General features: G+C 43.3%; 1 protein-coding gene across 3 annotated transcripts; it reads right to left on the bottom strand.

The window, feature by feature from the left end:
- Positions 1-249: 249 nt before the first annotated feature.
- On the bottom strand, positions 250-9,878 carry LOC113008449 (CD276 antigen-like). 3 transcript variants are annotated; one of them, XM_026145875.2, is made up of 11 exons: positions 9,757-9,858; positions 8,563-8,613; positions 8,306-8,348; positions 6,331-6,669; positions 5,882-6,175; positions 4,025-4,129; positions 1,955-1,996; positions 1,800-1,850; positions 1,426-1,482; positions 1,283-1,339; positions 250-985 (listed from the first exon to the last, which is right to left on the bottom strand). In XM_026145875.2, exons 3-11 carry the CDS (start codon positions 8,340-8,342, stop codon positions 915-917), a joined length of 1,053 nt encoding a protein of 350 aa, XP_026001660.2. In that variant the 5' UTR covers positions 8,343-8,348; positions 8,563-8,613; positions 9,757-9,858; the 3' UTR covers positions 250-914. The 3 variants fall into 3 exon arrangements, with proteins under 3 accessions (XP_026001660.2, XP_080146783.1, XP_080146785.1); XM_080290657.1 differs by lacking the exon at positions 8,563-8,613 and having other exon boundaries at positions 9,757-9,878; XM_080290659.1 differs by lacking the exons at positions 8,306-8,348; positions 8,563-8,613 and having other exon boundaries at positions 9,757-9,860.
- Between the last annotated feature and the right edge of the window lie 743 nt (positions 9,879-10,621).

Below are 10,621 nucleotides of genomic sequence, written 5' to 3' on the forward strand. Positions count from 1 at the left end.
ACCTGAAATTACCTGCAAACGCGTTGCTTCCTTTCTGCTCCCTGGTCAGTATTACTAGCTTCAGAGGATCAGTGAGCGCAGCATATGAACATCTGACCACGTGGATCATGCATAAATTGTCCTGTTGCCTCTTCCACCCCCCTGTCCCTAAATTTCCAGTGTTTCATGTTTGTCAGTGTGTTACTGTACCAGCTGTGTATCGAATGCACACAAATTAAAATGCATAAATAAATATATAAAAGATGAAGTAAAGGAGTAAAACTGTTGTGAACATGTTCATAGCAACACTCCATTCACATGCTGCTGAATCATCGTCATCATTATTAGTCATCACTGCTCCTCATTCTCACACAGCAAAGATGGATTCAGCCTCCTATAATCTGTATTTACAGCATACAGCAGATGTCAGCTAACATCTAAAACAGCATTAAGTTATGAAATTCTGGATTGTAGACTCTTACAGTTCAGAATCTTTAAATAAAGTGACAAACAAGAAAACGGTGCAGCTGATCGGACCCTGTTCAGCTGGGAAACAGTAAAGACGCGAAATCCTTGTTTTGTTGCTCGAGGAAAGCTGAGCTCAGTCAGTCACAGCAGCTTCACCGGCTCACGGTTCATTTGATCGTTTCATCCTTCTCGGCGTCTTGAGGCAAAAGCAGAGCTCAAACAGAACATTTTAGCTCCCTGCATCGTTCATTGGTTTTACTGTAGGTTTCACTGAGTCCGCCTGGAGAAGAACTCGTTGGCACTAAGAACGAGCCAATAACAGGTCATTTTAAACTGAACTGTGCAAATAAAAAGGTTTAAACTCTTCAGGAAACGACTCTGCCGACGCCTCTGGTGTGTCGGCCGCACAGCCGTCGTCCTGTTCACAGCGTGTGTGAGTGCAGTCGAACAATGAATCCATCCTCAGTTTAGTCAGTGTTTGTGTGCACGCTGCCTCCGCCTTGCTCTGCACCACCTGCAGGGCGGTGCTCCTGGTTTTCTAAAAGAAAAGCAGACAAAACATTTTTCTCAGAAACGATCCAACAGCGATTTCTCGACTGTGAAACAGAAGAATGCAGGTTTTAATCCTCTTCACCAGAGTGTGTGCAGCACAGTTAGAGCTGTAAGTATCTGGACATCAAACACTTCTCATTTTCTATTCAGTGTCTGTTCACCATCACAGTGACTCAAACAGTTAAGGTGTGACCAAAGTGCTGCTTTAAAATTACATTTTTATTCATATTTCTACAGACTGTTAATGTCTGCTAACTCGGTGCAGCACAGACACGAACACTACCTGCTCCATCTAGAAGGTTTTGGTCCACGTTGTCTCGATGTGCATCTCCCCACTCATCTGTGGAAACAGCACATCAGAGTGTAGCTGCTGAGTGTGTCAGTCATCTTATCTCATTGTGTTTGTGAGTGAGCCAAAGTCCAAACCTTCATCCTGTGGATCCTCGTCGTCTCTGCTCCCTTCATTTGCTGCCTCTTGAGATTCTAACAAAATCAAAGAAACAATGGTTGACAAACATTAAAGAACTGTGACATGTGACACGCTGTCTTTGGATGTGAGAGCTCCGAGACCCTCACGCTGCAGGATCACTCTTTGCATGACTACCAGAGTCCCTTCCAGCTGATTTCAGGGGTTCCTTCTCTCCATGACGAGTTTAATTTTGAAATATAGCCGTCTGCACAGTGTTGGTAACACCATCATGGTCTCTACCATATATTTCCAAATATGTCACTATTTCCCAGGCGTTCCAGATGTTGAACCTCTGCTGTGAGAGCACCAGGACCGCCTCCCCCCTTCTTACCTTCTTGGAGCTCCATTTGTTGGTCTGCATGGTTTTCACCTCCTGGCTGTTCTACACCAGAAACAAAGCAAAGCTCTTCAGTCAAGAATCAACTGTGGAGCTGTGACCCTCCAATCGTGTCATCATAGATCTTTTTGACCTCACTGCAGAATTACCTCCATTCAGTTGTCCGTTGGATTCATCGCCAGATTTGCAGCCTAAAAGCAAAAGCAGAGGAAAAAGGTTAGGAGCAGGAAACACTAAATAACTGAAGTGCTGTGAGAAAAATATTGTTTCATTTGGAAAGTCAAATATGGATGTGGGAAGAAACAGCCAGATCCTGACTGGTTCACCAAAGATCTGACAGATAGAAGTTAAGCTCGAATCTAACTCAGTTACGGTCACTGTCACTTCCTGTTTTATTTTGTAATCCTGGATATGTTATGCCTCTGTGTCTTGACTAACAGTCTTGTTAGTAACAGCGGCTGTATCCCAACTCAGGGTCTGCAGCCTTAAAGGCGCATTTTAAGGCCGATTACGTCACAGCGACGCGACGAAGGCTGTCCCAATTCGAAGACTGCTCGAAATGCGGCCCTGAAATGCGTCCTTCATTTCCCTGAATTTTAAGGCTGTGGCGGTGTAGACTTCGTGGCCCAACATATCCCAGAATGCATAGCGCGGCGGTGGGTGTGGATAATTTTGCCGATAAAAAACGGCGGATGAGGGGCGCCCGAAGAGTGACCTTTAAGTACTGAATATGATGTCACTTATTTATGTGCAAATGTTTAATAACGAAGAGCATTAAAACATTACTGTTGGCCACATGTCGGCAAAGTCATGTGACATTAGTGACGTTTGTACTAACTTGGTTTTAAAGCCTTTACTTTAAAATATACGCCGTTCAATAGCTGAGCTTCATCTCACAGAGAATGATCAAAGCTCATGTAGAAACAAACAAATGAACAAAAGATTTTCTCCTTCATCTCTGTCAAACAAAGCTGTATGACACGTTTCCAGCTGTTAGTATCATGGTTGCTAGGCAACCTGGGCAGCGCGACGGAGGCTAGACCGTCCATTTCACAAGCCTCGCACTTCCGGCCTTAGCGGTCTTTGAGTACGCGGCCCTTGTGGACCGTTAAGGCTGCAGACCCTGAATTGGGATACAGACTCTGTCTCTTCCCAGAAATCACAGACCAGGCACATAAGTGTCGTTAGCACAGCTGGTGCAGGGTCCTCCAGTCACTCACTCTGCAGCTCTACAGACTGCTGACCTTTCACTCCTGTAACACGACCTGTTAGGACTTGCTGAGCTTTGACTTCTGGCAGTTAACAAAGTTTGAAGATTGCTTTACTTCCTTGTAAACTACCTGGATAGAATACAAAAATCTGTTAAAACAGAAACAGCAGCTACCTCTCAGTGTACTGATGCTTTACTATGATCATTTTATGAATGGGCAGCAGGTGCATGTACTGGTCTGCTGTGGTTTAGTGGTCGATCTACGTTCCTACCCTGACGTTTGCCCTGAGCTGAAATGATCTTCCCCGAGGAGTTGTTACTCTCCCACACTGGAGTAGCTAAATGTCCTCTGATGGATCGCTGCAACAGTCGGGGCCGACTTAATGAATCCTCTCTGCACTGTGAGAAAACGTTTCTTCTGCTTCATACACTGTGTAACTGTGACAGCAGTGTTACTTATGTAGCTACGGCTGAGTCTATGACCACACAACAATACAGCCATAGCTACAGTACGACTGTAAAGACGACTCAGTTTACAGGTTAATAATAACGTTGTGTTGCTGTGCTGTGTGACACGTTTGTCTCATTTAAAACGTGTGTTTGTGGACAGCCTGTGTGACTTTACAGACGGATGAACGTTCGCTCTCTTTATGAAACAGCTAAGTGCTCCGTAGGCGGGGTCAAAACGGTGGCTCTGACCCCGCCCACTTTAACATCACAAAAACATGAAGCGATCACAGCAGTATGCTCCTGCTGATTGCTCAAGCATGTCTGCATGTGACCCGAAGAGGTCATCAATGAAGACACGACGCTGACAAAGTGCAAAGATTCTCCATCACAGCTCTGAAGACCTGAATCCAAAAGCCTAACAGGGTCTATGACTGTTCAAACTTTTGACTGATTATTGCTGTCACTGATTTATTGATCAGTGTTTGAACAATTCATTTTCAACATTACATCATATGTTTACTGTAAATGTTAAAAGAACATAACTCAATGTTTTACTTACGTTTCTTGTAGCAGATGTATGTGCCTACTGCTAATCCAGCTACTAATGCTACTGAGACAGAAACTAGACGTATGAATGCGTGCACTCCTGGATTTGTGTCTGGACCTGTGAAGAATATGACAGAACAACAGAAATGAGCTGGGCTGCTTTACCAACAACTGTAATTATTATTCAGGTTACCTTAAAATCCAGGTTAGGCTACATGAATATTTTCTCTTATTAATGAAATTCTAACAGTGACAGTGGTGTCCCATAACGATGTGGGCTTCATAGATAATTGGCAAACCTTCTGGGGGAAACCTGGTCTTGTTAGGAGAGACGGCATCCATCCCACTTTGGATGGAGCAGCTCTCATTTCTAGAAATATGGACAAATTTATTAAACCCCCCAAAATATGACTATCCAGAGTTGGGACCAGGAAGCAGAGTTGCAGTCTTACACGCCTCTCTGCAGCTTCTCTCCTCCTGCTACCCCCCAAAAACCCATCTCCATAGAGACTGTGTCAGCTCCCAAACAGACAAAAAACAAACTAAAAACCAGCAACAAACAACTTAAACATAAACAATTACAAAGAAAGAACAATACAGTATCCACATCTGAACCAAAGAGTAAAACTTTATTAAACATTCAGTTCATCTGGACGTTTGCAGTGGGAGAAACGTTTCGTCATCATCAGGTGACGTCTTCAGTTTCAGCTGACTGCAGGTTTCCTTATAAACAGTACATTTGCATAATGACTGAATGCAAATTCTCATGACCATTGATCAACAACCACTGATCAATTATTAAATATTAGGTCTCTCTCCTCCAAGTCTCTGTTAGTACATGACTTAATAATTGATCAACAAATCGATTTACTCTGCCTTACAGAAACCTGGTTGCAGCAGGATGATTATGTTAGTTTAAATGAATCAACACCCCCGAGTCATTCTAACTACCAGAAACCTCGAAGCACAGGCCGAGGGGGAGGTGTGGCAGCAATTTTTCACACCAGCCTATTAATTAATGAAAGACCCAGACAGACTTTTAATTCATTTGAAAGCCTGATGCTTAGCCTCGTCCACCCCAGCTGTGAAACTCAGAAACCAGTCTTACTTGTTATCATCTATCGTCCACCTGGGCCTTACACAGAGTTTCTGTCTGATTTCTCAGACTTTTTATCTGATTGAGTGCTCAGCTCGTCTGTAATAACACCACCACTCATTCACCTATAAGTATGTCAAAGATGGTTCTGGTTCTGTTGGAGGTTTCTTCCTGTTAAAAGGGAGTTTTTCCTTCCCACTGTCACCAAAGTGCTTGCTCATAGGGGGTCATATGATTGTTGGGTTTTTCTCTGTATGTATTATTGTAGGGTCTACCTTACAATATAAAGTGCCCTGAGGCGACTGTTGTTGTGATTTGGCGCTGTGTAAATAAAATTGAAGTTGAAATCTGAAGGACAGCCATGTAACACTGTCAGGACAGTGATGGCAGTATCGGTGTCATCTCTGTCATAACGTTCATCAAACATTCTGCAGGATGATCCAGCAAGGTCTTGGAGGATTTACAGGATTTCGACTCAGTGAAGTGTTTGCTGACTCAGAAAGTCCCTGATTTTTATTGGCTTTTAATGATTTTTAATGGCTTATTGCTTCATTTTAAAAATGTTCCCCAGATTCTACCTGAAACTGTGTGAACATCCATCGGGGGACGGATGTACAACAGAAACATATCAGCAGCGTCCCTTCAATACTGATTAGGCTCAAACAAGCACTGAGTTTAACAAAATAGTGCTAATGTTACAACATTATCTAGCCCCGCCTCCACCAGCACTCCCACTCTGACAGATACTGGGGTTTGCTGATGCGCTGCACTCACCAGCACCATCTCTGTCTATCTTTGTGGTGGTGTTGATGCTTTGGTTGGAGCGAGGGTTGGTGATGCGGCAGGTCACCGACACCAGCTCCTTCACACTGACGGAGCTCCTGACAGTGAAGGTTCCATCCTTTGCGTCCCTCTCGTGGGTCGGTTTGTATTCATGCAGGTCCACATATTCACCACCGGTCGTGTTTTGACCCGACCATGACACGCTGGATTCAGGGTATCCTCCACGCGCTGTGCAGGTCACAGTGTCTGCTGTGTCAATGGTCAGGTTTATATCTCTGTAGGAAGCTGTGACAGAGGTGAACACTGTTTACACACCACAGACATTCAGAGCACATCAGCACAAACACTTCATGCCAGAAACAAGAACATCAGAGTCAGAGCTGTATGAAAAGTCTCAGGGAGACGTATTCGATCTGGACGTAAGAAGATATCTTCCTTACCTGAAACCTGCAGTGTTGAGTTGCAGCGGCGCTCACGTCTGTCTTTGAAGGAAGCCATGACCCAGAACGACTTCTGGTCGTCTGCAGCTGTAACACTGTGAAGTTTAATGGAGATGTTCCCCGATCCAAACTCAGAAGCAAAGACTGTAACTCTGTTCCTGTAGACTTCAGATGTTGTTTGTTGACACGTTTGTTCACAATGAATCAAAATGTTTTCAGTCCCGTCCTCCTGCCAGTAAAACCACTTTGGCCTTGTTGGAACTGGGAGTTTACAGGTAACCAGCACAGAGCCTCCAACAGTGGCACCGAGGAGCTCCGCTCGCTGACCCGAGATGAGGGCTGGAAAAAGAAACACAAACACATCAGTAACGATGTAATTATGACATCAGTGATGTAACGCACAGTTTAAGAAAACCAGCCAAACTGTAAACAGACAGGCACTGACAGGACCAACTTCAAGTTTGTTTTTCACTATTTAAAGATTTTATTTTAAAAACAGAAATCTGATTGGTTCTTTGTGCCTCACAAACCTTTTTCCTTCTGGCTGGAGTGCAGTCTCTCACACTAGTGGCTAATTTGGGTCATTAACTTTCCCAAATTACTATCAGTTGTTTTGGATTCTCTGTATTTTTTGCGTTACTGTCCAGTCTTCACCTTATAATATAAAGCTGTTTTTGTTGCTAAATAAATAAATTGAATTAAACTAAGTGAAACGTAATTTAATATTAAAAATCTCCAGTGAGATGAGATGGATCTGTTGGGTTATTGTGGTATTATTAGCTCTAAATGCTCCTTCATCCCTAAAATCAAAGAAACAAACTGAAGGTTAAAAACAGCAGAGTGTCATAAACAAGAGGATTTACAAGGTTAGGCAGAGTTAGCAGGTAGTTAGCTGGTTTCTATTGAGAGTTTAGTCGGCTTGAGAATGATTGTTTACCAGAGGGTTTAAATATTTGCTGTCTGGGGCACCTCGAGCTGCAGAGGCCAAGAATGATGACTGAAGAGCTTTAGGGGCTTTGTGTCTGTTCAATAAATAAGAGCCTCACACAGCGCAGGAGACACTTGGACAGGACGCTCAGTCGATACATCAGCACTTAACATGCAGACAGAGCCTCAGCTGTGTGCTGTAAACTCCATTTAGCTTTCACTGAAGCCGATACAGCTGGAATGCATTTACTTGGATTTAGTATGGATGCAGCACACTTATAGCCAGGACATGGTAAATCATAGAGCTGTAATAGCTGTATGATTTAAATATGGCTCATGAAAGAAAGACAAATGGAGCAGATGGTCTTTAATAACTTTAGGTTTGTTAGTCCTTAAATAAATATAAAAGTACAAATTACAAATCGAGCCCAAACATGCATATTTCTGGGGAGATCCGAAGGGCCAGCTCTGTTCTAGGATGCCCTCTGGACCCAGTGGAGGTGGTGAGTGACAGGAGAACGGCGGCTAAGCTGTCATCCCTGATGGACAACATCTCCCACCCCATGCAGCAGACTGTGACAGCACTGAGCAGCTCCTTCAGTGGGAGACTGCGGCACCCACGGTGTGGGACGGAGAGATTTCGCAGGTCTTTCCTCCCCACTGCTGTCAGACTCCATAATAAAGACTTTAACTGATCAAGCACACACATCCATACATGTGCAATAACACTAAGTGCAATAATCCTTTCTGTCATCGTTGTATTTTTACTCAGTTGTATATAGTATTTGTATTTGTATTCTATTTTTATCTTATTGTATATTTATTTTATTCTACTGTATATAGTATTTTATTTTATTCTATTCTGTACAGCTGTGTACTGTATTTATTCTTATTGTATTCTAATTTTTGCGTCATAACTTTTGCACTGTCCACTTCCTGCTGTGACAAAACAAATTTCCCACGTGTGGGACTAATAAAGGTTATCTTATCTTATCTTATCATGTAGCAGCACATCCTCCACCAGGAGTAAAGCCCAAACATATCTTACCACCGAGCAGTCCGACCACGAGGCCTGCAGTTAACATGTCTGCCTGTAAAACAAAGGTAAAACATGCTGTGGTCACATATCTATTATTGCGTGTAAACACACTGTTTCATCTTCCTCATGAAGTCTGGCTGGCCTCCAGCAGGTGTTACTGGAAATGTAATGAGCCCACATTGTATTCAGATTAGTAACAAGATCACAGTAATAAAGTGATATAATCCCAGTACTTTGTGTTTAAACAGTGTTTAGCACACACTCACAGGATTACATGGTGTCGGGCTCACAGACAGCAGCTGTTCCACCTCTGCATGCTGTAAGCAAATAACAACAACAGCTACAGAGTCAAACATCCTGGAGAACAGCTTTCTGTGAAGGATCCACACAGTGGGGAGAGCCCACAGAGCATCACGGAGGGAAATTCTGGGATTGTGGTACTTTGCAAATGTGTGCTCTATGCATGCAGCTGCTAACCAGTTAAACAAATAGATTTAGCAGCCAAACCTCAGGTGTATTACAGGCATCGTGTCATAAATGCAAACAACTTTTTACTGATGAAGTAGCGAGTCAAACTTGGCTTGAAATAAACCATCATGAAGCTGTTCTTTGTTCTTTGCACAGTGATGTGTTTTCAGTGAGAAACTTCTGGTTTCTCACTGCAGCAAATGAAATCTGAGCTACATGCACTCAACAGTAATTCAGTTCAGTTTCGTTGTATTTATATAGCTGGTTTATACTGGTTATACTGGTTTACTATTTTTCTTTTTACATTCAAAACAAAAAAAGGTAAACTGAACATCAAGACAATTCTATAAAAAAATAAATGTTGTTATGTTACCTCAATATTACTGAGATGTATTTCAATATGTCTGTAAAATACATTTGTTTTATTTATTTTTCGTTTTAATGTTATGAACTACAGCAACATCTGTGGTGTTACAGGTCAGTTTTGACAATTTTATATTTACTTGAAAAGAAAAAGGGGGGAAATACTTCATTTTATGGTGTTTATAAAAGCAGATTCCGAAGAAAGTGTCCGGATCTATAACGGCTCGCTCTTTGGTTTGCTGAAAGCCTTTAAGCGCTGATCCGACATAAAACAAAGTCACACAGACGAGCACGCGCGCACACCACGGAAACACTGTTAATATTAAAATAAATAAACAGGAAGTCAAACATGGAAGGAATGAAAAAGAAGCAAAGCTGTAAATCTCCAGACTGTACCGGCTCAGGTCAGCACGATAAAGATGATTCAAAGCAAACTGAGTTTGAAGACTCAAAGGTTTCCAGCAGCGCGCAGGACGGTGCACAGTCATAAAAGCTCAGGACACGCGTGACAGCCGGAGCTGTTCTCTCAGCTAAGTAAGAGCCAAATATTTCTTTCATCGCCAATAAACGCGTAACTGATCCCAGGAAGCCTCTGTGAGCGCTGCGTCCTCACAGACTTACAGACTCACCTGAATCAGAGTCTGTCACAGGAGCCCGGGCTGCTCCTCTCACGGCCGCGGTGAAGAGTGGCTCCCGTTATCCGCACGTCCTCTCTTACAGACAACCTCGACTTCCCCCTTCTCACTCTCAGCCACGCGCACGTGCACGTTTTCTGCTTCTGCATTGCTTCCTTTCTGGTGATAAAAACCTTTCAACGATCGTGGCTCAAGAGTTGAGAGGGCGCCTTGTAATCGGAAGGTTCCCGGTTCGAGCCCCGGCGTGAACAGTCTCGGTCGTTGTGTCCTTGGGCTGGTGGTATGTAGCTTACCATCACCAGTGTGTGAATGGGTGGCTGATTGGATATGTAAAGCGCTGTGGGGTCCTTGGGGACTAGTAAAGCCTCCTACAAATACAGGCCATTTACCATTACTCTGCTGACGTCATAACCTCGGTGTCATGCATTCATAAAATCTGATCATCAGTTTAACCGGAGAGTGTTTCAGGTGCTGAGCAGTTGCAGTTTATAGCTGCCATTATTATCATCATCGACAGAAATAAAAAGGCTGCTTCCCGTCTGCTATGACTTCCACAAACCTGTGTGTCCACACCTCGCTGTGACCTGAACTGTTACAGCAAACATCAGAGGGGACACTTTGGTGCTCGTGATTTTACCTCAAAGCAAAAATCTTTTCTCTTTTTTCTAAACTGAGCACCTGATGGCTTTGAACTTTTCTTGTCCATCTTCCACTGGTTTTAATTTTGCACTCCAGTATGAACACCCATCCCCCAACCCGAGGATCAGCACAACATAACCTAACAGACCTACACCTTAGTTCACAGATTCAATTAGTCTAAGGTGTATTTCTGGGATTTCACACAACCGAGGAATACATG

The sequence above is a fragment of the Astatotilapia calliptera genome, chromosome 16 (assembly GCF_964374335.1).
Source record: "Astatotilapia calliptera chromosome 16, fAstCal68.1, whole genome shotgun sequence".
Lineage (NCBI taxonomy): Eukaryota > Metazoa > Chordata > Actinopteri > Cichliformes > Cichlidae > Astatotilapia > Astatotilapia calliptera.

What these genes read in the sequence shown, in the direction of transcription:
- LOC113008449 (XM_080290657.1), bottom strand. Translation starts at nt 8,342, where the DNA reads ATGTTAACTGCAGGCCTCGTGGTCGGACTGCTCGGTG. An exon ending in ACAAATGGAGCTCCAAGAAG is followed by an intron (nt 1,483 to 1,799) that starts GTAAGAAGGGGG and finishes TGATTTTGTTAG; the next exon opens with AATCTCAAGAGGCAGCAAAT. An exon ending in AAACCTTCTAGATGGAGCAG is followed by an intron (nt 986 to 1,282) that starts GTAGTGTTCGTG and finishes CTTTTCTTTTAG; the next exon opens with AAAACCAGGAGCACCGCCCT.